At 42.9% G+C, this 26070-nt stretch overlaps 2 protein-coding genes across 3 annotated transcripts; one reads left to right on the forward strand and one right to left on the reverse strand.

The window, feature by feature from the left end:
- The first annotated feature begins 6043 nt into the window (after positions 1-6043).
- LOC129813788 (peroxiredoxin-6-like) lies at positions 6044-14060 on the forward strand. Its single transcript, XM_055866323.1, has 5 exons — positions 6044-6198; positions 12269-12425; positions 12582-12728; positions 13185-13331; positions 13596-14060. Exons 1-5 carry the CDS (start codon positions 6107-6109, stop codon positions 13722-13724), a joined length of 672 nt encoding a protein of 223 aa, XP_055722298.1. The 5' UTR covers positions 6044-6106; the 3' UTR covers positions 13725-14060.
- On the reverse strand, positions 13461-24375 carry fggy (FGGY carbohydrate kinase domain containing). 2 transcript variants are annotated; one of them, XM_055866321.1, is made up of 16 exons: positions 24237-24373; positions 21724-21930; positions 21398-21509; positions 21114-21265; positions 20901-20989; positions 20672-20787; positions 20378-20506; positions 19340-19443; positions 18844-18951; positions 18413-18474; positions 17820-17973; positions 16774-16848; positions 16399-16519; positions 16039-16133; positions 15380-15441; positions 14628-15137 (listed from the first exon to the last, which is right to left on the reverse strand). In XM_055866321.1, the coding sequence occupies exons 2-16, from the start codon at positions 21919-21921 to the stop codon at positions 15059-15061; spliced, it is 1656 nt and encodes a 551-aa protein (XP_055722296.1). In that variant the 5' UTR covers positions 21922-21930; positions 24237-24373; the 3' UTR covers positions 14628-15058. The 2 variants fall into 2 exon arrangements, with proteins under 2 accessions (XP_055722297.1, XP_055722296.1); XM_055866322.1 differs by lacking the exon at positions 16774-16848 and having other exon boundaries at positions 13461-15137; positions 24237-24375.
- Between the last annotated feature and the right edge of the window lie 1695 nt (positions 24376-26070).

Below are 26070 nucleotides of genomic sequence, written 5' to 3' on the forward strand. Positions count from 1 at the left end.
TGCTACCATGTTGTGTTGTCATGTGTTGCTGCCTTGCTATGTTGTTGTCTTAGGTCTCTCTTTATGTAGTGTTGTGTTGTCTCTGTTGTTGTGATGTGTGTTTTGTCCTATATTTCTTTTGCATTTATTTATTTATTTTAATCCCAGGCCCCCATCCCCGCAGGAGGCCTTTTACGTTTTGGGTAAGCCGTCATTGTAAATAAGAATTTGTTCTTAACTGGCTTGCTTAGTTAAATAAAGGTTCAATACAAAATAAATTAAAAAAATTCAATTACATTTGAACAATTTGCACTGAGGATTTTCATGACCACACATCCAATTCTAAAACTTGAGGATATAACTGCATGTTGAAAAAGCCACCCAAAGCCTTAACATGCACAGTGAACTACAGAATAAGCCACAGTACACAAAGAGCAAAGCATTTCAGGAGACGATGCAGGTTTGTTTTTAATCGGTCATGTGGTGCCATCTGCTGGCCAGTAGTTGACATGTCTAGTATTATTTCAATGAGTTCTAAGAAATTCGCTATGTAGCCTGGAATCTACATTGAGCCATATTCAGTGTGGATTCCAGGCTAACAGCTATGTGCCTATAGAATAGTCCGTAGGTCTATAGTTTAGGTGCTGATTACTTCATCAACCTAGCCTGGAATCGATGTGCTTCATCAACACATTGCCACTTCATCAACATAGCAACCGGAGCATTTGGACCGAGCTAGCTAGTCTCTAATTCTGACCTCCATAATGGCTTGAACCAAGTGTTATGTAAACTGTTAACCCCTAGGGACATTTCTGTTGAGGGGGGGGGGGGGGGGGGGTTCTACAGAATGTTGGTATGGGTGGGCAGGTGAGGGTAGGTATTGCTAGGGTGTTACCACCGTGTGTGTGTGGCAACACTGTAAGGAGACTAATAATGACACTCGGCAGCAGCAGGTTCTACAGAATGTTGGTATGGGTGGGCAGGTGAGGGTAGGTATTGCTAGGGTGTTACCACCGTGTGTGTGTGGCAACACTGAAAGGAGACTAATAATGACACTCGGCAGCAGCTGCTGTGCACACTAATGGAAACTTTGCTTGGGGTGGGTATGGTACCATTTCACCCCCACACAGACAGAAACATACACGACAATAGGGCAATACCACACTGTATATGGAATGGGTCTCTTAACCAGGAACCATGCATGAATTTTTATGTCTCATTCTCACTGTTTTAACAAAAGAATTTCACTTCCTCTCTGAAATAAACTTTGTTGTTCGATACTTCCCTTCGTTTTATCCTATTTCAGTGTGAAAGTCATAGGTTGGCAACGTCTTGACTGTGTCAGTGTCTAACACTGTCTGTCACTTACCAGTAGAAACTGTGACACACAATTAAAACAATATATCGTTAATTCTTGCAAACCCATCAAAAAATATGTATATTTTCAAACGACAATAGCTATGGGGCTATGTAAAGTAAATATACAGAAAAATAAATATACCGCTCCATAGAATCGGTGACAAAATGCACTATTAGGCTTTACATTTTCATACACTGTAACCGAATGCCACTTGGCAATTCGTAGAACAGATCGAAAAACTGTAAATGCATTGCGTACCACAACAAAAATATATAAGGAGAAAATTGTGGCGAGGGGGGGGGGCGTCACCACCAGCTGGGCCAGCAGGAAGTGGGCACACATGGCAGCCAGCGTGGCATGGCCAGATGGCTAACGGCTTGACTACACTAGCACACTGTAAATGGATACGTGCGGTTTAGGCCGCTCAGAGTAGCTCGCTTGTGAGTGTGCTGGAAGCATATGGCAGGCAGCATGTTCGATTTTGCGTCAAGAATTCATCATAGCAAGTTTGTATGAAGGTTTGGTTATTAAATGGGTAAATACTTTAATACATTCTCCTTTTCATGAATTTATTCACAGGTACATTTTAAGATGCTCTAAAACTCTCTGGTGACAAATAAACGTTTATTCCCTGTTTCCAATCGTCCACATGGCTGGGATAACCTATTCAAGTAAGTTAAGTAAATAACGTTACAATACGAAAATGTAAAAACAAACATGTATTATTAGCTAACTAGCTACAGTGCAGGCTAACTCAAATTAGCTACTAATCTAGCTAGCTAACGTTAGCTATCTAGCCAACGTATAGATATCTAAGTGAATTAAATATCACCCGCTAACGTTACCTAACTTCGTATTAGCTAGCTATCTTGATGTATTTATCACTGTAAAAAAAACACTCCAAATGCATTGGTAGGTAGGTAGGTAGCTAGCAGCCATGGAGAAGGGTGAAAGGATAGCAGCTCCAACTGTCAACGTGAGAGATTAGGCAATTCTGGATAGGGTATGGACTTTTGTAGTTCCAGTCCCAATGAGTGAGGACAGTGATAATAGTAACATAATATTCAGTGCAGTCTAATTTTAGTATAATGAAGTCTGTTTCTTGTGAGGTTTTCTGTGCTCAGATACAGAAGCCTGTCTGCAGATGAAGAGGTCCCAATGACGAGCAGTGGTTCTCAGTCCTGGTCCTGGGAACACAAAGGGGTGCACATTTCTGTTTCAGCCTTAGCACTACACAGCTAACTCAAATGATCAACTCCTCAAGCTTCAAGTGGTATTTATTTATTCATTTGTGATGCTATCCTTGATATGATCCTGCTATTGTCACATGCTACACATGCATCTATCTATCCAATGTTATCATGATTTGTTATGAGGGATATTATACTTTAGTAATCCACAATGACCTGGTGATGTGAAAGTCTAATAATGACATTATCTTCCATATTCCTACAGATACCTTGTAACATGGACATTATTTCAAAACGATTGCCTACATGTAACAGTATAACTTTAGACCGTCCCCTCGCCCGGCGCGAACCAGGGACCCTCTGCACACATCAACAACTGACACCCACGAAGCGTCGTTACCCATCGCTCTACAAAAGCCGCGGCCCTTGCAGAGCAAGGGGAAACCCTACTTCAAGTCTCAGAGCAAGTGACGTAACCGATTGAAACGCTATTAGCGCGTACCCGCTAACTAGCTAGCCATTTCACATCCGTTACACTCACCCCCCTTTCGACCTCCTCCTTTTCCGCAGCAACCAGTGATCCGGGTCAACAGCATCCATGTAACAGTATAACTTTAGACCGTCCCCTCGCCCGACAACGGGCGCGAACCAGGGACCCTCTGCACACATCAACAACGGTCGCCCACGAAGCATCGTTACCCATCGCTCCACAAAGGCCACGGCCCTTGCAGAGCAAGGGGAAACCCTACTTCAAGTCTCAGAGCAAGTGACATAACCGATTGAAACGCTATTAGCGCGTACCAGCTAACTAGCTAGCCATTTCACATCCGTTACATAGTTACCATGTAGGGCACTGCAAGGTTGGGTGACCAGGGCCATCTGGGACTGCCTCCTGGGGGAATTCAGGTGTGTGAAGGCTACCTGTGTCCTGCATAACATAATGGACAAGAGGACCAGGAGGGGATCTGCAACTCGCCGCCATAGGAGAAGTCTGCTGCTCTTCAGGATGTTTCAAGGATGAGGTCCAACAACGCAGCAAGAGGCGAGAGATCTTCACCTCCTACTTCTTCGAAGAGTGTGCTGTTCCCTGGCAACACCATAGACTACACTATGAACAAACAAAGGCTATTTTAAGAGCCATCCACATTGCAATAAGAGTATTCTTCGATTTACTTAGCTATGTCAACTGCAGTTATTCAATTCCCAGTTTCTCCCTTTAATTTCTACTTCTCAGGTGAGGGTGTGATGTCTGTACGAAAACAAAACGGGCTATTTTACGTCTCCCATATTGAAAACATGTAGAACAATTAGACGCCCTATAACCGACACATACACACTTATGTATCAATCTGATTCATGGGTTGTGCAGTAAGCAGGCTCAGGTGTATAACTGTGGCTCCTTCCACATTCAAAGAATAGGCAAGAGGGCCAACCATGGAGAATAGTAAGACGCTTCATTATTTCTTTAACTGCGCTATATTGTTTGTCCTCGTAAGTCTGCATGTTTTTCCAGCATACATTACTCTGCAGCCATTTAGTGTGGACACCAGGTGAGGCCACACACACAGTCCTGTTGAACACTGTCTCTTTAACTACCTTATTCTCTCTAACAGTCTCTCCTTCACTTCATCCATTTCTCCCTAAGTACTCTAGGTTATATCAGCATCTGAACTGGCTACATAGAGCATGATCAGAGGTGAGAGGTCACTTGGTCGAGTCAACAGGAAGTATTATTAAAGAGATGCTTTACATTGAAATACAGATAGAGATGTAGTAGTCCCAGAGTTAATGATCCAAGGTCAGTTTTGCATTTTCCCTCCCAATGATTAGGATGACTGTTAGAATATATATATATATTTTTTTTAAAGGCTTAAACATGCTACCTCCTGTCTCTTGTCTGCATGTATGTTTTGATGTGAGAGAATGCTAACCACCCGGTCCCATCACCACCTCACCTGCTCTTAAGATAACCAGCTTTGGGCTTCCAGTCGGCCTGATGGTTATGAGACACTATGTTATTGTGATGTACCGAGAGATTATTAGGGTAGCACTGTGATTCATTAATCGTATACTGTCTTCCCTGCTCCTCTGTTCTTACCTCTTTCCCTTTGTCTTTTACAGCTCTCTCGCTACCTCTTTCCTCCTGTTTTTATAATGCACAACAGATCTGCATTGAAGTACAGATTGAACTTGTATTTATAATATTACAATTATATTTATAATGCATGTATTATGTATTTATAACATTTGGATAATTAACTTCTTTCAATAAAGCATTTCACATTCTCTACTGGTTGAAATTAAGTCTCATTTGATGAAATAGTCCACGAAGAAGGTAAAGAACATGTTGGAGCGGTTCTGGGCGGGAGACCTCTGACAGTGGAACAAAGTATTTCCCAATCCGGACCAGACCCAGGTCCAGGAGTAGAGCTGATGATAAGGGGAGGGGGAAGAGAGAAACAGTGAGCAAGGAAGAGTTGTTCAGTCAACAGGATGTTTCAAGTGTCATGGTCAAATATTGGCCCATACAAGGTTCTAAAGAGTGTTAACAAGCAATTGATAGAAGGCCATCAATTGCCCATCCTGGGAACTCTTCCACTAGGAAAATATGACAAACCCTTAATAACTTTAATCAACAACCCAAATGCAGTGCTATGTAAACGCATTGATACCGTTATAATCGTGAACAGACGCTTCTGTATTTCCTTTGGCTCTGCAGAGGTGACACTGTCAGCAGGTTAAAGGCAGGGAACTTTCCATGGGCCCTGGTATTTGGCAAAGGCCCACCGCCATGCCAGCTACTACAGACCGTCTCGATGATGGAGCCACGATTAAAAGGGATACTGCTCTTTGCCTACCATAGAACGCAAAATGAATTGGCGGATATGAATGTAATATCAGACACTTTCGTGAATTGATTAACTGTTTGCCAATTATGCAGCTCTGTGTGACATTGTCCACACCATTAACCTAATGCAGCTTTAAAGGGTTGGTTTCACTGCGGCGTGAACAGTACAAGGTGCTGATGAACCAGGGCACGGATTGGCCAGTGATCACCAGCCTCACCAGGTGCAGAATTCTGCCACGGGAGGAGTCCTCAAAGACGCACACCTCTAGCCGCTTGGAGAGCCACAGGTTGCTGGCTAATAACTAGTATGTCCCCGGGGCTCGGCCCACCCAGTCTCTGGAGTGAGACTCTGGGCTAGAGCGTTCTAATCATCTGTAAAAGCACACTGGATAGGTATATAGAACATGCGAAAAAATGACCATAACAAGCGTTCTAATCACCTGTAAATGCGGACTGGACAGGTGTAAAGAACACGTGTAAAATGTACTATTGACACTTGAAAAAAGCAAGTGAAAAATAATAACGCGTCCAAGTCACCTGTAAACGCTTTTTATAAATAGTTTTTGTATTTTTATCACCTATAAACGAACACTGGACAAGTGAAAAAAATAACATTTGACACTTGAAAAATGATAATTATAAGTGGTTAAAACCTGTTCCGGGTTAGACGATTTGAACCTGCTGTCATCAGTATGCTGCTACTGGAGCGCGCGGGTCTTCATTGCGACCATGCCAGGACTACTGCTAGGAGATGAGTTTCCTAATTTTGAGGCCGAAACCACTAACGGCAAAATTAAATTCCACGATTTTTTGGGTGACTCGTAAGTAATTTTAAAGGCTGATATGTCATTAAATATGCCATCGATTGAAATCACGTGTTGGCATTTTGGAAGATACTACCTGAGATTCTTGTTTTCCGTTATATAATTGATGTTCTCTTTTCGATTTCACTATATCATTTGCATTCAATAAGGCACCTGTTTCTAAAGACATTAGCCCTGAATCATTCACTTGTAAAAATAAAGGTTTAGTATAGTTTGGCAAAGGTCGTAAGGTTGATTATACTGATAGCTGTCATGTCCTACTGTACTTTCAAACTGTTGGTGTGAATTTTAATCTGATACCTAACGTTATTGGGTATAGCGAGGATGCGTTGGCATCTATTTTTTTCGTAGATATAATAATAAACAGCTATTCTCCCCCTATTTGAATAATATTTAGACATGTATCTTTACTCATGGTCTGTGGTTTTATTTGATCTAGGCCAGTTGGTTGTGTCAGTCTAACTAGGTTGAGACGTCAGAAAAAAACTGCTTGCTTGCAGCTCAAATCATTTGTTCTCTAAACCCACTCAATGAAAACGCTGACAACACTGAAATGTCAGTTGCTGCAACAAGACAAGATCTCTGTGGGCACACTTAAGGCCGCCTATATTTTTATTCTTGGTTCTTTTCATGATCAAATAAATCTTTAGGCTGCTTGGCATAATCGGGTTTAATATCAACATGTTTTATTAAATTGTATTAAACATTTCATTATTTCTTACCCTGATCTATTAAACATTTCATTATTTCTTACCCTAAAAAAACAATAGTGCTCAAATAATGTATGCAATGCAAAGACAAACTGTATTAAAAATCCAGTATTTTACAATTGTCTCAACAAGCAGCCAGGGCCAGGCGTGTACTGATGCATAGAATGGAAGTGTTTTGAGTACAGCACCAAAATAGTAGGGTGGTTAAGCTGATAAATCGTTAACTTTTTGATAAAAGCACCACATTTGGCAGAAATGCAGATTTATGTACCCTGAAAATGTGATGGACAGAGGAAGATATGGAGAGATTAGTAGGGGCCTAGCATAGGAATGTCAGCCTTTCTGCCCCGCTGCTCCTGTGTTTCTGTTTTAGTGGAGCGGCTAAGCTGTAAAATTTGACTCAATCGTTCACTTTGTGATAAAAGCACCATATTTGGTACAGAGGTAGATTTAGGTACCTTGAAAAGATTTAGATATGGAGCCACCCCAGATTTGGCCCTTGGGGCTGTGGTTGCCATCTTACAAAATGCCCCACGACTGTAACATGAGTTTACAATTCAGAAGGACTGTTTGAGGTAAAGGCACCAAATTTGCCACAGAGCTAGATTTATGGACCCTGCAAAGATTTAGATATGGAGTCACCACAGATTTGGCCCCTGGGAGCTGTGGCAGCCATTTTGCTAAATTACTACAGACTGACCCACTATTTCACAAACGTTTAATCTACAGTGCATTCAGAAAGTATTCAGACCACTTTACTTTTTCCACATTTTGTTACTTTACAGCCTTATTCTAAAATGGATTAAATCGTTTTTTCCCCCCTCATCAATCTACACACAATACCCCATAATGACAAAGCAAAAGCAGGTTATTAGACATTTTTGCAAATGTATAAAAATAAACTGAAATATCACATTTACTGAAGTATTCAGATCCTTTACTCAGTACTTTGTTGTAGCACCTTTGGCAGCGATTACAGTCTCGATTATTCTTGGGTATGACGCTACAAGCTTGGCACACCTGTAATTGGGGAGTTTCTTCCATTCTTCTCTGCAGATCCTCTCAAGCCCTGTCAGGTTGGATGGAGAGCGTCGCTGCACAACTAAACTCGGCAAAAAAATAAACGTCCTCTCGCGGTCAACTGCGTTTATTTTCAGCAAACTTAACATGTGTAAATATTTGTATGAACATAACAAGATTCAACAACTGAGACATAAACTGAACAAGTTTCATAGACATGTGACTAACAGAAATGAAATAATGTGTCCCTGAACAAAGTGGGGGTCAAAAAACTAACAGTCAGTATCTGGTGTGGCCACCAGCTGCATTAAGTACTGCAGTGCATCTCCTCCTCATGGACTGCACCAGATTTGCCATTTCTTGATGTGAGATGTTACCCCACTCTTCCACCAAGGCACCTGCAAGTTCCCGGACATTTCTGGGGGGAATGGCCCTAGCCCTCACCCTCCGATCCAACAGGTCCCAGACGTGCTCAATGGGATTGAGATCCGGGCTCTTCGCTGGCCATTGCAGAACACTGACATTCCTTTCTTGCAGGAAATCATTCACAGAAAGAGCAGTATGTCTGGTGGCATTGTCATGCTGGAGGTCCATGTCAGGATGAGCCTGCAGGAAGGGTACCACATGAGGGAGGAGGATGTCTTCCCTGTAACGCACAGCATTGAGATTGCCTGCAATGACAACAAGCTCAGTCCGATGATGCTGTGACACACCGCCCCAGACCATGACGGACCCTCCACCTCCAAATCGATCCCGCTCCAGAGTACAGGTCTTAGTGTAACGCTCATTCCTTCGACGATAAACGCAAATCCGACCATCACTCCTAGTGAGACAAAACCGTGACTCGTCAGTGAAGAGCACTTTTTGCCAGTCCTATCTGGTCCAGCGACGGTGGGTTTGTGCCCATAGGCGACCTTGTTGCCGGTGATGTCTGGTGAGGACCTGCCTTACAACAGGCCTACAAGCCCTCAGTCCAGCCTCTCTCAGCCTATTGCAGACAGTCTGAGCACTGATGGAGGGATTGTGCTTTCCTGGTGTAACTCGGGCAGTTGTTGTTGCCATCCTGTACCTGTGTACTGGATGTACCGATCCTGTGCAGTTGTCGTTGCCATCCTGTACCTGTCCCGCAGGTGTGATGTTCGGATGTACCAATCCTGTGCAGGTGTTGTTACACGTGGTCTGCCACTGCGAGGACGATCAGCTGTCCATCCTGTCTCCCTGTAGCGTTGTCTTAGGCGTCTCACAGTACGGACATTGCAATTTATTGCCCTGGCCACATATGTAGTCCTCATGCCTCCTTGCAGCATGCCTAAGGCACGTTCACGCAGATGAGCAGGGTCCCTGGGCATCTTTCTTTTGGTGTTTTTCAGAGTCAGTAGAAAGGCTTCTTTAGTGTCCTAAGTTTTCATAACTGTGACCTTAATTGCCTACCGTCTGTAAGCTGTTAGTGTCTTAACGACCGTTCCACAGGGGCATGTTCATTAATTGTTTATGGTTCATTGAACAAGCATGGGAAACAGTGTTTAAACCCTTTACAATGAAGATCTGTGAAGTTATTTGGATTTATAGTTATAGTTTATATTCAGGTCTCTCCAGAGATGTTCAATCGGGTTGAAGTCCAGGCTCTGTCTGGGCCACTCTAGGACATTCAGAGACTCCTGCGTTGTCTTGGCTGTGTGCTTAGGGTTTTTGTCCTGTTGGGAGGTGAACCTTCGCCCCAGTCTGAGGTCCTGCGCCCTCTGGGGCAGGTTTTCATCAAGGATCTCTCTGTACTTTGCTCCGTATATCTTTCCCTCAATCCTGACTAGTCTCCCGGTCCCTGCAGCTGCAAAACATTCCCATAGCATGATTCTGCCACCACCATCCTCCAGATGCTTTGCATTCAGGCCAAAAAGTTCAATCTTGGTTTCATCAGACCAGAGAATCTTGTTTCTCATGGTCTGATAGTCCTTTAGGCAACTCTGAGCAGGCTGTCATGTTTCTTTTAATGAGGAGTGGCTTCCGTCTGGCCACTCTACCATAAAGGCCTGATTGGTGGAGTGCTGCAGAGATGGTTGTCCTTCTGGAAGATTCTCCCATTTCCACAGAGGAACTCTTGAGCGCTGTCATACAGACAATCAGGTTCTTGGTCACCTCTCTGACCCAGGCCCTTCTCCCCCGATTGCTCAGTTTGGCCGGACGGCCAGCTCTAGGAAGACTCTTGGTGGTTCCAAAGGCCATCATCCCAGCCTCTTCATTGTTGACGTTGAGACTGGTGTTTTGCGGGTACTATTTAAGGAAGCTGCCAGTTGAGGACTTGTGAGGAGTCTGTTTCTCAAACTAGACATTCTAATGTACTTGTCCTCTTGCTCAGTTGTGCACCGGGGCCTCCCACTCCTCTTTCTATGCTGCTTAGAGACAGTTTGCACTGTTCTGTGAAGGGAGTAGTACACAGCATTGTACGAGATCTTCAGTTTCTTGGCAATTTCTCGCATGGAATAGCCTTCATTTCTCAGAACAAGAATAGACTAACAAGTTTCAGAAGAAAGGTCTTTGTTTCTGAACATTTTGTGTCTGTAATCGAACCCACAAATGCTGATGCTCCAGATACTCAACTAGTCTAAAGAAGGCCAGTTTTATTGCTTCTTAAATCAGGACAACAGTTTTCTGCTGTGGTAACATAATTGCAAAAGGGTTTTCTAATGATCAATTAGTCTTTTAAAATGATAAACTTAGATTAGCTAGCACAACGTGCCATTGGAACACAGGAGTGATGGTTGCTGATATTGGGCCTCTGTACGCCTATGTAGATATTCCATAAAAACCAGCCATTTCCAGCTACAATAGTCATATACAACATTAACAATGTCTACACTGTATTTCTGATCAATTTGATGTTATTTTAATGGACAAAAAATGTGCTTTTCTTTCAAAACCAAGGACATATCTAAGTGACCCCAAAATTTTGAACGGTAGTGTATGTAAATAAGCTATTTCTGTTTTGTATTTTTAATAAATGTGAAAATATTTCCCCAAAAATGTTTTCGCTTTGTCATTATGCAGTATTGTGTGTAGATTGATGAGGGGGGAAATTTATTTAGTCAATTTTAGAAAAAGGCTGTAACATAACAAAATGTGGAAAAAGAGAAGTCGTCTGAATACTTTCCAAATGCACTGTATAAAAGTCATGGCTTATACTTCTTTGACTTTTGTAAAAGTCATGGCCTATACTTATTGGCCTGAATCGGTTTAAAATGTTTAACACAGTACAATATAATGAGTACATAGGGAAATACAGCAGTTATCTTTTGTAGGAAAAATAATATTTCTGAGACTGTGTATCGGAGGTGAGTTAGAACGCTCTATAGATGAGGTAGCCCTGCCTGCGACAATCAGCTTCGGTCCAGAACAGAATATTATTTTGGTCTACTGGTTAAGACGTTGGGTTCCTGAGAAAATGGCTACTAAAGCTACTTTGCAATGCAAGGAGCAAATACACTAACTTCAGCTGTACCTGGGAAAATATCCCCAACCATTCAGTTGGAATAGTTCACAATTGCTGTGGAAAACAAATCTCTCAAGCTGTAATATATTTATTTCAACCAATTTCATGATCAGAAGTATGACCCACTAGTTTTTCTACTTGCATTTGAATATGTTCTGCTATTTCAACAAAGTAAAGGCTATGCCACAGTTGGGTATGCCATGGACTTCTGGTGGTGACTGAGGCAGCATCGGGTAAATGTGTCCTTACTGCTCCCTAAGGGACCTCTAACAGTGAAGGGACCTCTAACAGTGATGGCTCCCTATCTAAATATTTTCAGGATATATAAATTGAACTGCCAAATTTGGTGTTTATCAACATCAACAAAAATGACTTAGTAACCACAATATTGTGTTACCAACAGTGGCCATTTTGTAAGATACCTGCCATGGCTCCCAGGGGCCAAATATGTGGTGGCTCCATATCTTAATCTTTTCAGAGTCAATAAATCTAGCACCGTGACTAATTTGTTGCCTTTTCGTCAAAGCAGTACTTCTGAATTGTAACATAGTGTTACAGTCGAGGGCCATTTTGAGAAAGGGCTGCCACGTCCCTCAGGACGCAAATATGTGGTGACTCCATATCTAAATCTTTACAAGGTACCTAAATCTACCTCTGTACCAAATGTGGTGCGTTTATCACAAAGTGAACGATTGAGTCATATTTTACAGCTTAGCTGCTCCACTAAAACAGAAACACAGGAGCAGGGAGACAGAAAGGCTGACATTCCTATGCTAGGCCCCTACTAATCTCTCCATCTCTCTGTATCTTCCTCTCTCTCCCTCTGTCCATCACTCCCCACCTCTCTCTGTAGCTGGGGTATCCTGTTCTCCCACCCCCGTGACTACACCCCTGTCTGCACCACAGAGCTGGCCCGAGCAGCCAAACTCAGCGGCGAGTTCAGCAGGCGCAACGTGAAGATGATCGCCCTGTCCATTGACAGTCTGGAGGATCACCGTGGCTGGACCAAGGTATAGGCTGTTCCCAAATGGCACCCTATTCCCTTTATAATGCACTACTTTTGACCAGGTCAAAAGGGAATAGGGTGCCATTTGGGACACCAAGTTTTGAGTGTGTAAAACAATGACCAGTGTTTAGTAATGGACGGCTGTGCTGTGGTCCTGTAGGACATCTTGGCCTACAACGATGAGGAGTCTGGCTGTGCGTTCCCCTTCCCCATCATAGCAGACAATCAGAGGGAGCTGGCAGTGGCCCTGGGCATGCTGGACCCAGATGAGAAGGACAAGGACGGCATGCCCCTCACTGCCCGCTGTGTGAGTGTCAAAACATGCATGCACACACACCTACACAGGTACAGACAAACAAAAGACACACACTCTCAGCCACATTTTCTCTCGCTTTCTTCCTGTCAGTATCTCTCTCTACCGTTTCTCAGTTTCCGGTAAGTCATTGCCCACCATGAGATCGTCCTCTTTCTGGTGCTCTATTTTCCATAAACATTACTTATTCATGCTGATGCAAACAGCCTACCTTCACTGGCTAGTATGAGTTAACTACCCCTCCCCCCAAGCCCTACCACCCCGTCTGGCAAAAACACTCACTACCTCAGCCCCTTGCTGCATGATGTAATCTTTTTATATGAATCAGTGAGGGTGATATCACTGCATGATGGCTGCCTGTTCGTGAACACAGCCCTTATCTGCTACACTCTCTCACTCTGTCACACACACACTTTCTCTCAAACAGTGTGACATGTTTTTATGTCTCAGGTTTTTGTGATTGGCCAAGACAAGAAGCTGAAGCTGTCCCTGCTCTACCCTGCCACAACGGGGCGTAACTTTGATGAGATCCTGAGAGTGGTCGACTCCCTGCAGCTCACAGCAAAGAACCGGGTGGCCACCCCTGCTGATTGGCAGGTCAGTCAGCCAATCCCTGTCAAGCTCTATAGCCTGACAGTAGAATTTGCAGCATCCTTCAGGAAGTATTATCAGTCAAATATAAATGGAAGCTTGAGTTACCCAATAGACAATCAGTTAACATCATCATTCATCACACAACTATTTTTTATTGTTCTCCAAACACTTAGCATCTATTGTCAGTCCAATATCAATTGGCATGCCACTTATGCCCATTTCTATTTTCTCTGCTAACTCCCCTTCTCATTCCCTCTCTCTGTCTAGCCTGGTGAGCGCGTGATGGTTCCTCCAAACATCCCTGAGGAGGAGGCAGCAGCCATGTTCCCTGCAGGGGTCTACACCAAAGAGCTACCTTCAGAAAGGAAGTACCTGCGCTACACACCTCAGCCATGAGGGGCAGCAGAGGATCACACCTATAGTCACACAGCCTCCCATACAACCACAGAGGGAGATGATGAGGACAATGAAAGGGATTGCCATTCTCCTTACGATGGTGGAGTGCTGATCATATCACAGATTGACTGGTAGCATTTTGCTGATAATATGGTGTCAGGACGTGTTCATGTTGCATTTGTTGTAGTACTCGCATGTTCAAAGACACATAGCTGACAACTCAATTTATTGAGTTGAATGTGCAGTTGTCAGGTTTAAGATGTATTAAATACTTTGGACAGGTGTGCTGCCTTACTTCTAATAGTGAAACGATTAATAAAATGCCTTCAACAGCAACACAGCCTTTAGTTTCACTTCAGTGTTACTTATTGCAGTCAATAAAGCAACCGTAACCCGACACCTACCAACCTTGTACGGAGGATCAGATCTCATGGTGTAACGGCTAAGGTGTTGGGTTCGAGTCCCGGTTGGGGCTAACCCTGAATTTGCTAAAATAAGTCTCAGCCCACCGCCACGAGAGACTATATGTGACATAGCTGGACAGAAATAAATCAAATACAGGTCTGGTTGGTGCAGGATGTTCTGCCATTGGGTCTGGACGTGAACCAGTCCTGTTAACTCAGCTGTGTGGGATTTGAGCATTCCTCTGTGTCACCAGGGCAACAGAGGAGATTATGGTCTTTGATCCTGTACAGCACAGGGAACAACACATTCCTCTACGGCCAATTTGGACAGCAGGAGACAGAGAGGTTAGAGATGAGATGTGATAAGAGGAGATCAGAGAAATAATGTTTCTGATAGAGAGATCAAAGAGAGGACATGAGATAGGGATTATTGATAGCAAATAGGCCTAGGTGTGAAAAAGTGACATTGGGCACAATTTCAAATTCTTATAAACTTGCATAATATTTCAAGATGACTGTTTTATTGCTTTTCACAGGCTGACTTTCTGTCAGTGCCTTTTGAACTCTTCAGTGTCCTGTGGATGGTACTGTAGGTCATATTAGATTTTCAGGCCAGGACTTCACATCTTAAAAACTGGAAAATTGCATTCATTTCCTACATCTTCCCCCATGCGTCAACACAAGATGGATAGTGTTACCACCATTTTGCATTTGATAAATCACGTTCGAGTTCAGACTCTTTTCTCCTAATAGGTATATTGGGTATCTGGGTCCAGCTGATTTTTGGAATCAAACTCATTTGGGGTGTCTGATATCATAGTCGTATCCACAGTCTCTACTTGATATTGCATTCAGTGTAATCCAACCTCGGTGTTGGGATTACTGTCTGCTATTTCAACAGGTTAGACAGTGGCACCTCTTGGTTCTCAGTCAGTCATTCATAAGGGCCATGTACTCCCTCTGGTGGACATGGAGGCGCAGGAACACAGAGTGCTTCTTCCTGTAAAAGCTAAGAGAGAGAACACAGTTCCTCTAGTCAGATACTAGAACATTATAAAAACATTATTAGAATGACATCATTAGAACAAAATTATAAACTGACCTGATAAAAAATATACTTTCATATATCAGTAGTGATGTTTCCAACATTAATGTTAATTCATCATTGCACCCAGCACATGCCTCCAGCACAACCCACAGATGTTTTACCAATGAAACCCAACACTGATGCAGGCCAGTCTCTCTTCTCACCTCCAGAGCTCGTGGTCAGGCTGAACAACTTTTCCCACTTTGGCCATTTTCTCCATCGCCTCCTAAAACATGCATTCATAAACCAAGCAGTGATCAATAAATCATACACATTGAGTTTTGATCTGGAGAGCTGAGGTCGAGAACAGCCCATGACCTGGTTTGAAAAGGGAAGGCTCAACTGTCTATGAAGTTTGTGACATACAGTACATAGGCAGTACAATTCTCCTTTCCTGGCCTTATAGTTATCCTTCTGTATAAGCTCTATAGTTCACACTGCCCTGTCATCCCTAGTCCGTCATCCCTAGCTCAAATCCTCAGACAGCAACAACTGCATGAGCAGTTATGACTCCAAAGGTGCGACCCAGTCCAAACAATAATGGGTGGGCCACTACCCGGTGTTCAGAGGTATGCTGCTGAATGCCACAGAGCAACACCCCCAGAGCCCTCTCTTTAGATAGCTATCTAGCCACCTCCATGTCATCTCACCAGACTTTGCACAAGTCTCCTCCTTGAGACACAGCAAGGGAATCTATGCATTTCTCCTTTACCTTAGTTTCTCTCCAGTAGATGGTAGTATGGAGTCAGGAATGAGCTGCTATGATGTTGAACTAAATATTCTACTGCTGTGTTTATTGTGTATGTGTGTGTTCTGCACTCACCAGTATGGAGCTATAATCATGGGAAGCACAGGCACCTAGGACTGCTGCTCCCACCAACACAGCCTCTGTCTGGGCAGGAAGCACCAAGGGCAACCCTGAGGAGACAACACGCAGTATTGTTACATCCCTTTATAAGCACTCTCTCAAGATATTTTACTAATAAGGAATTAATAGGGGTGTTTAACTCACTCTCTTCATAATGAGAAATATACATTTCTAAATAATCATTCAGAAGCTCAACTGAAATAATCTAGGTCAGTTTTCATGGGGTGTGTTTCTCAAGTTCAGGTTAGGTACAACTTCCCGTTTCACACGTTTTACAGCTGCTGGACACAAACTAGATCACCCTCCATCACCCACCTGTGGCATTGGCGTGAATCTGCACATAAAGAGGATTCTTACTCAACCCCCCACACAGGAAGAGGGTTGTGATGTCATGTCCTGCCTGTGTCATGGCCTCTAGGATATGCTGGGTGCCCAGCTGAAAGGAGAGAGGCAGGGGGGGATTGTTGCGATATAAAACCAATCAATTAATCTAATTAGTTTATAAAGCCCCTTTTACAACTTACAGGGAGGACGTACTCCTCTGGCTATCATAACCACACACAATCATTTAGGATAGGATAATCTAGGTACATATTTCAAGTAATGTGTGACATGTTTATATTAAATTGTAGTATTCAAGCTTTTTGGGGTTTCAGAAAAGCGCTATGGATTATTAGTTGTGAAACTCACAGCCAGTGCCTGTACAGTAGCAAGGTAAAGCAGGGCCAGGTCATCCAGGGTCTGGGACAATGGCAGCCCAACCACCTATACACACACAGAGCACCTTCAGTACCACTTAGAAAAGCTTTGTTGGGCATTCATAAAGGATTCATAAGATCTAAATAGATGCTTCACAAATCATTTATAAGCAAAGTCATACAGGTCTGTCATTTTGACACTTTGGCTTAAAAGCCTTCATTGGCTTTTATATCGTGTGATGACATTTGTTTCTGAATGATTTCTGAGCTCAGAGGGTCAGAGCCCTAGCCTGGTCCCAGATCGGTTTGTGCTGTCTTCAAATCAAATACCAATGAAATAAAAAGTATTTGTCAACGGGTGTAGTCTTTACCGTGAAATACTTGCTTACAAGCCCTTCCCAACGACGCAGTTTAAAAAAAAATATTATACAATTTTTTTTCACAAGAATGAAGCTATCTATATACAGGTATTACCAGTACCAGATCAATGTGTAGGGGTTCCAGGTATTACCAGTACCAGATCAATGTGTAGGGGTTCCAGGTATTACCAGTACCAGATCAATGTGTAGGGGTTCCAGGTATTACCAGTACCAGATCAATGTGTAGGGGTTCCAGGTATTACCAGTACCAGATCAATGTGTAGGGGTTCCAGGTATTACCAGTACCAGATCAATGTGTAGGGGTTCCAGGTATTACCAGTACCAGATCAATGTGTAGGGGTTCCAGGTATTACCAGTACCAGATCAATGTGTAGGGGTTCCAGGTATTACCAGTACCAGATCAATGTGTAGGGGTTCCGGGTATTTGAGGTAAATATGTACATAAAAGGCAGGGTGACTAGGCATCAGAATAGATAATAATAATAGTAAAAATAAAGACTAGAGTAGTGGCAGCATATGATGTGTGTGAAAGTGTGTATGTGTTGCCAACTCCTATTTTCATTGTCCTTGCCCAATGATGATAAGACTAGGCAAGATAGCATAAACAGATCTGGGAGCAGTATATCAGAGCCCTTAGCCAGAGGTGGTCTCTCCTCACCGCGCCCCTCAGAGTGGGGTCTGCCAGGGGGGAGCGGTTGCCATGAAAGTCTGGCCAGACGTGGAGGCTGGAGGCCAGCAGCTCTACGGGAGCCCCCAGGTCTTTAGCCATGGAGGACAGGTGTCTGTTCAGGTAACTGTAGATATGCTCCCCACTGCAGGGAAATATAGGTGATATGTTACACTTTTTGAAACCTACTTTGTATTATGTTGCTGATTGACAGTTCTTTGTGTAGAAAGGTGGTTTCTCATTGGGAATTTATTTTGTAAAGTGTATCAAGTAATTGACTTCAATAGTAAATCAATAATTTTCTCACAACAGAAGACGGCACAAAAATGTAAAAATGTTTACGAGCGAGAAAAACTGGTTTTCCCATTGCCCAAGAAGTTTGTCAATTGACATGCCAGGACAGGTGATAACAGACAGTTACACTGTGCTCTTAGTAGGTTAGTGTGTTCATATGGATTCTGATCATTCTGGGCCTACATATCTGGATAGAGTATGCGGTTCATATTAAGTGTGTATTCTGTACTATTCCATGTGAAATGTATGTTGTTGTTTCAATGGATATGATTTTGCTGTAAATAGCTGACCCTTTCACCGCCTGCTCCTGTAGCTGGGGGTAGGCTACATGACCTTTCACCACATGGTCAATCTGAGGTAGGAGAAAAAAAGATACATTATGGTTTTGTGGATCTGGTTTGAGCAACCCTAGTCATCGAGGCTTACTGTGTCAGACAGTTCTCAGTGTATAATGCATATGTAGCAGATTACTTCAGGTCACAGTTCACACATGGACAAAGTCACAATTACAGGGTTGAGGCAAAGCTGGTTTTCTTTCTCTCCTTCTGAGCAGGAGACTGAGACACCAGGTGTATGGGTTCTTGGGCCAATCGGTGACATGAATTGATCAATTAACTACTGGGTAGAGAAGAAAAAGCAGCAGTTCTGCAGGGCCATAGACCAGTAGTTGAATAGGCTTGGTCTAGTAGAGTAGAACCCAGGGGAGCAGAGCTGAACTGACCAGTCTTCCAGTAGCACTCTGTCCTCCCTCGTTGAGCCACAACTCAGGCACCATGCCGGACAGATACGGTCCCCACACACCCGGTACAAACAGGGGCCCCTGGCTGATCTGAACACATGGGGACAGAATAACACATAGAGGCTTCAACACAGCATCAGGCCCCCTCACCTCCCCCTACTAGAGCTAGATGTTAAAGCTCATGACACTAGACTCCAGCTGAAGGATTCAAGAGGTTGCAGCAGGTCAGGGTCTACCCCTCATGATTAGTCACCAGGAAGGACTACTGACGAATGGCATTGCAATACTATTCGCCATGCTAGATAAACATACTTGGCTAAGATGCAACCTGGGTTGTTGGTTGGATTCCTGCATGGGCCCCACATACTTAATATGTCTGTCACTGTCAATGTTCTGTAAGTCACTTTAGATCAAATTTGCTAAGTGGCACATATTATATTATATGACAACAAGAGCTGTTTAAGTCTAACCAACTCACCGCCATGTGACAGGAAGATGTTCCACAGATCATGGCCATGCGTGACGTGATTGGCTGGTCCTCACAGGGCAGGGAGAACCCCCTCACGTCTGCACCAATCACACCTGGAACCACAAAACACACCATATTCTCATTATTTACATGGTTAAAAATGTGGGTAGGTCATGTACCAAGAACATTTGTACAATTACATTTCTGTCAAGTACAGTATGTTGTGGAAAAAATGTATTTCTCATTCCCCTGCCTACTTGACATTTCCACTACGTTTTGACCTTTTGCAAAGTTCACTGAGAATACCCAAAACACATGTATAAAAATAAAATAAAAAAATGATTCTAAGTTGTTCCTGCCATAACCTGCCCGTTGGAAGCTGTGCACAAGGCTTCTACTTATTCTCTTTTTATCACTAAGAACACATTGGTTTGACAAGCAGAATAAAACATCCTTTATGATTCCAAAACATGGGTTTTATAATAGTCAATGGGGAGAACTGGGCCACAAAATGGAGGATTGTTAAATCAGTATCTTCACTCTTTGAAGTGGGTCTGTAACCTCCATGGTGGAATATAGTGTTGACATTTACTGCTGGGATAATGTTTGCCAAGCTGGTTCTAGTTTTAAATGTTGGAGGAGGTGGGGAAGAGGAGGCACACAGAGGTGAAGGAGCAGAGTGCATGTACATGTCTGACATGTACAAAAGTTTAGAACAGCACGGAGTGCTTTAAACTTTCACGTTTGACCCCATGCAATTGTAATCAGCAGAGGTCCCAGCAGGAGTCAAAAGTCGAAGTTCATGAGCAGTTTAACTGCCTAAACGAAACCAGATGACCATGGTCTGGTTAGGTGACTCATCCAGGTGATGATAATAAACTCAAACAAACTGAGCTGCTCATAAAAACATCTTCAGTTGTAATCTATATTTTTATTATATTCTCATCTATAAATTGTTAGCGGCTATATGAAGCACCAGTGGTATTCGCAAAAACTATTTTGTGACTACAAATAAAAAAACAGGAGGCCCTTGGAATGAGTGTCTACCTAGGCCTCCAGCGTGGGCATCGATGAGGGAGGCTCCCACTGCGGTGCCCGTGTCCAGCCCCAGTTCGGCTGCAGCTTCTTGGGTAAGGCCTTCTCCCACTGGGCTCCCTGGACAGCAGGTCACACTGCCTAGGTGGGTGTGGAGAAACACACATTGGCTGCAGAGAACAACCACAGGTAGGTACTCCCATTGAGAAACCAAAACCAACCAGTGCTGAGTTTGGTATTTCTTATTTATCTTTAATTTATCCAGGAAAACTCCCTTGATGTTGAAAACCGGTTCACTCTGCTCACCTATTTTGGAATGGTCGTTTTCCAGTAAGTCCTCCAAACCAATGGCTGTCCAGAAGCTGGTGTCCCATTTTTCTGTGGGGCAATAGGTCCACTTACAGACCACAGTACATAAGGACCTGAAGGATAAGGGAGAATCTGTCTGATACACACACTGGGACTGGTCAAGATACACAAACACGCACACACATAAACCCCTCCTACCCCTCTCTCCTTCTGTTCTAAAGCTTACCTGGCCAGAGAAGCTGTGGCTTTCCAGGACAGGAAGTCAGGGAGGTCCAGAAAGTGGGCAGCGTCCCTCCAGCATGTCGCTCTCAGGTTCTGACCAAAGAATTATGGGTAGGGGGGAAATTACATAAAAACAGGGCAATAAACCTCAGCACTAGCCAATCAGCGGTGTCCAACAATAAAACTGTCTGTTGACTTATAGTGGGTGACCTCTAACCTCTTTCAGCCAGAGCAGCTTGGGGGGCTGCATCTCCGGTGACATTACCCCTCCCACCCTGCTCAGGACCCTATGGCCAGTGCTGGTGATGCGTGCAGCCTGCTCTGCAGCGCGATGGTCCATCCACATCACCACGTTCCTCTCAGCCTCACCTACACACAGGGTAACAGAGAGGGGAGGAGACATTTTGACAAATACGTAGTTGAAACGTTGGACTCAATAACACTGTGAGCATTCAACAGTGTTAGAGTATTCTATCTATTTTTAATAATTCTCTCACTCACCATCCTGGTTGACAGCTACAGGCTGAAAGTTCTGGTCCAGGACCACTAGGGAACAGGTGGCATCAAAACCTACCCCTCTGACCTGATTCCTCTGCACTCCCTGGGTCACTTTCTGTCATAGGAATATGGTGTTGGTTACATGTTGATGTTTATGTTTTGTATTGCTGCTAAATATGAGAAAACATTGCAAAACTGCAAAAAGTATTCAAAAAGGTCTTAGAGTTAGACATCATACTAATCTACGCCAATAATCAAAGAAATTCCAAGAGAATACATTACTTTGCAGAGCACTTTAGTCACACCTGAACACAGTCTCTAACACCTACCCGGACTGTGCTACAGCACTTAGCCCAAATGTCAGTGGATGACTGGACATAATGGTCTGAGTGAGGTTTCCAGATGGTGACCATCTCCTCTGCAGTGGTCTTTACTTGGCCCTCCCTGGTGACTAGAGCAGCCCTCACACTGGCTGTCCCCACGTCCACCCCCACATAGTACCACTCTACAGAGTCCGACCCAGCCATGTAAAACACCTGCAGGACAGAGAGAGCGGAATCATTAAAAATAGATCACTGGTGAAGAAGGTTTTTATGACATGTCTAGGGATCTGTTTTTAGACATGCATATAGGTTATGGTCTAAAAGATTAAATCAAAACATACAAACCTATTGTGTTTCTCTAAAAAATATATATAAGAAATAGTCAAGGTATGTTACTTTCTAAATGTAATCCGTTACAGTTACATGTCCAAAATTGTAATCAGTAATGTAACTTTCGGATTACCCAAAATCAGTAACGTAATCTAATTACATTCCGTTACTTTTAGATTACTTTCCCCTTAAGAGGCATTAGAAGACAAAAATGTATGTTACCAATTGAACGACATCTATTGCAGGATAAATCAATGTTAAAGTTTACATAGCTGGCCATTTATGGACGTTAAATTTTACTTTATGGGTTGGTTATGTAGGCTTCTTCTAACCCATCGCTTTCTACTACATATAATAATACGATTAAATTATATCTTTACATTAAAAAACCAAAGTCTATCAGAATTCGAGTCATCCCAATAAATGTTATATCCCTTGATCTTCAAGAATAGGACTTGCACACTTAAACAGCATGGCTACCACAGCATTCTGCAGCGATATGCCATTCCATCTAGTTTGCGCTTAGTGGGACTATCAGTTGTTTTTCAACAGGACAATGACCAAACACACCTCCAAGCTGTGTAAGGGCTATTTGACCAAGAAGGAGAGTGATGGAGTGCTGCATCAGATGACCTGGCTTCCACAATCACCTTACCTCAACCCAATTGCGATGGTTTGTGATGAGTTGGACCGCAGAATGAAGGAAATGCAGCCAACAACTACTCTGCATATGTGGGAATTCCTTCAAGACTGTTGTAAAAGAATTCTAGGTGAAGCTGGTTGAGAGAATGCCAAGCGTGTTCAAAGCTGTCATCAAGGTAAAAGGTGGCTACTTTGAAGAATCTAAAATATATTTTGATTTGTTAACACTTTTTTGGTTACTACATGATTCCATATGCGTTATTTCATAGTCTTGATGGCTTCACTATTATTCTACAATGTAGAAAATTGTAAAAACAAAGAAAAACTCTTTAATGAGTAGTTGTGTCCAATCTTTTGACTGGTACTGTATATATATATATATATAACTTATGAGTCCAAAATTGGATGTAGCAAAGTACAGATTGCCCCTTAAGTCTATAAAAAGTGTGCGAGTTCGAGCACGTGTCCATTAGGCTTATGTTTTTTGTTTATCAGCATGAATTAGATTGAGCAATAAAAGCTCCATTTATATTCCATAGGCTGGGATCCCCACTATGCAGCTGTTGCATGAGCGCATTTTTCACAGTCTGTCCACTGGCTTCAAAAACGATGATTGATAGGCAGCTTAAACTTCTTGAATTGAACCATTATTGGGTTCAAATACACATTTAGATTTGTGAACAGCCATCCACAACAACCATAATCCGTAAGGCGCAAATAGCTAAATGAGCGAGCAGGATTCACATCAATGCACTGTGTAGATATCAATAATAAGTGGCATCCGTATCGCCGTAGACTACACCACTGCTGTCATCCTTCCCTGCAAGCGTTTATTCAAGTTGGATCATCTTTGGATGCCGACAGCAGTCGCACCATTGGAAGACATAACTTGGACTGTAGCCTACAAAAACCTATTCCTGCTCTTTTCCCGCGATCCATCAAACACATTTGGTGTGTCATCATAGTAGTCTCTGACTTCTGGTCAGACTCGCTCAACTGGAACAAATTAAAATTTTCGCCTTTTTTCAATGGTGTTTTGAATGTCATTGGAAAACAGAGAAGTGTCAGATTTTTTTTTCGCAAACATGCTTTCTGAATTTAAATGTAATCCTCGAAGTAATCCTCGTTTTTCAAAAGTATCTGTAACCCAATTACAATATTTTTGCTGGTAACGTAACGGATTATAGTTACCGTTTTTGTAATCCTTTACATGTAACGGATTACATGTAATTCGTTACTTCCCAACCCTGGAAATAGTGTACTACGCATAAAACAGTATAGATAGCTATTCACTAGCAACGGGATCATGTCGCTTTCCTGTTGATAGAGTGTGAAAGTACTAAAAGCATTGCACTATGCGTGAGTGATCGTTGAAGTGATACAATGTTGCTTTTACATTTTTTTGAATCAATTTGTTATATATAATTCCGGTCTCGGTTCAGTCTGCTACATTTGATAATTCATGGTGTAAAAAGCGACTCGCTAAACATTTGATTTAAACAGGGTCAACCCGACACGAAACTTTAACAACTTGCTCGATACATTACCTGACCTCCAAGATCACAATTTATGTCGATATCTTCCACGAAATCACTCTTTGATGATTAGCGAAATGTACTTTGATTTCCAACGGAACGCGTTAGTGTCCAAAAATGGTAAGTCGTTGTGGTCTCGCATAGCAGGCCAGGCAGCGGGGGATCTCTTTGGTTTGTTCAACTGAGAGTTTGTAACACTGGCAGCTCGTCATTGTACACACAAAAATCAGAATTTACACTAGCCCACTAAATCAGATTTACAATTTTAGTTTAATTTCTAAAGTGAGGATATCATGAAACCCCTATTTTATTAGAGAGGGAGAATAGATGAAGGAGAAGACAGAGAAACAGAGCAGCAGGACAGGAAGAAACAGATGGTCCTTAACAAACACTGTAGACATGTTTAACACACACACGGGTTAGTGAGTAATCTAACTTTCCTCTATTTATGATCAACGCATGCTAAGTGAACTCTCCACATTTTGGTCTGGGCAGAGCACAGACAGGAAGGTTGTTTTCATGTACTGAGGGTCCATCGCTACAACAAAGGACAGCTTGTAGCAGCTGGGCCGGGTTCTAAACTAAACTCTTGATTAGAAACCTCCATGCAGTGGAAGCAGCTGGCTGAGCCAGGGGAGGAATGTGGTGTTATCTAGAGGTTACCCATCAGGCCACTGGACAGGAAACAAGGACAGAGAAACAGGAAGTATGGCCGGGTCAGCGGTAGGTTGATAGGAAAATTCCCCGCTACAGTTATAAACACAGGTGCGTGCTGGGGGAAATGTGTAAACCTCTTTTATCTTCTATACGGAGCTGCTGCTGAGGGACTGCTGTGAAACTAGCCTCAAGTACTACTTGCTTCATAGAGAGAATGCATGAGTGTGTGAGAGAGAGAAAGAGAGAGCATGCGCACATGTTTTTGTTTTTTGGCCTGTGTTCATCTGGTGTGTCCCTGTGACTGTGTACATGCTTGTGGGATTGGAACGTTGTCATTGAACCCATTTGTTGTTAGTATCATTATTGTGACAGGAGGAACAGACTTTCCTAAATATTCCAATCTGGAATTCCAAGTGAAGGTGTCAAATACCTTCAAATGGTGGTGGTTGTTGTGCCGTCAAGGCAACCTGAGGGCAAGCATGTCACTTCAGGGTTAACCTCAGTTTGTGGCCTGTGGCTGAGGTCTGTCCACTTATTTATAGTCAGGGTTAAATAGAATGTGTTGAATATTGCAAGGAGTGAGCAGACAGAGTTAAAGCTCACGGCAAGGCCCGAGCAGAGACACAATACCAGCACTATCAGTCAGACAGTTTGCTTGAGACTGAGGAGCACCTCTTTGAAGCCCATTGAGCTCTACTGGAACTCATATTGCACATGAAAGTCATAAATATAATAAACCATAGACTACATCTATTTGGGGAAATATATAATGAAAAATAAAGTTACAGAGTTGGCTCCACTTTACATTCAGGAATGGTAATACCTAGGCTATGTAGTTGCATGGTAGTAACCGTGTAATTACAGTGTAGGAAGGAACACATTGTTGCTACAGTTGCTTATTTGTTATACCTATACTCTGTACTCTAAACACCCCTTAAAATGTGAGGCACAATGTTCTATTTGATATTCACTTGAACATCATCATTCCCCTTCATAACCAAGGCATAAAGTATCACCTGAAAAACAAAACAGACCCCCTGCCCACCATCACTCTGTCACACGCACCAGAAGTATATCACATTTCCATGCTTTCACCCACAAAGTCAAAGAGCAAAAGAAAGAAAGCAAATATTGTGAAAACTGATTTTAAAAGGTAATCTGGTCAACCTGACTGAGATTGGGTAACAAA

The sequence above is a fragment of the Salvelinus fontinalis genome, chromosome 17 (genome assembly GCF_029448725.1).
Source record: "Salvelinus fontinalis isolate EN_2023a chromosome 17, ASM2944872v1, whole genome shotgun sequence".
Taxonomy (NCBI): Eukaryota; Metazoa; Chordata; class Actinopteri; order Salmoniformes; family Salmonidae; genus Salvelinus; species Salvelinus fontinalis.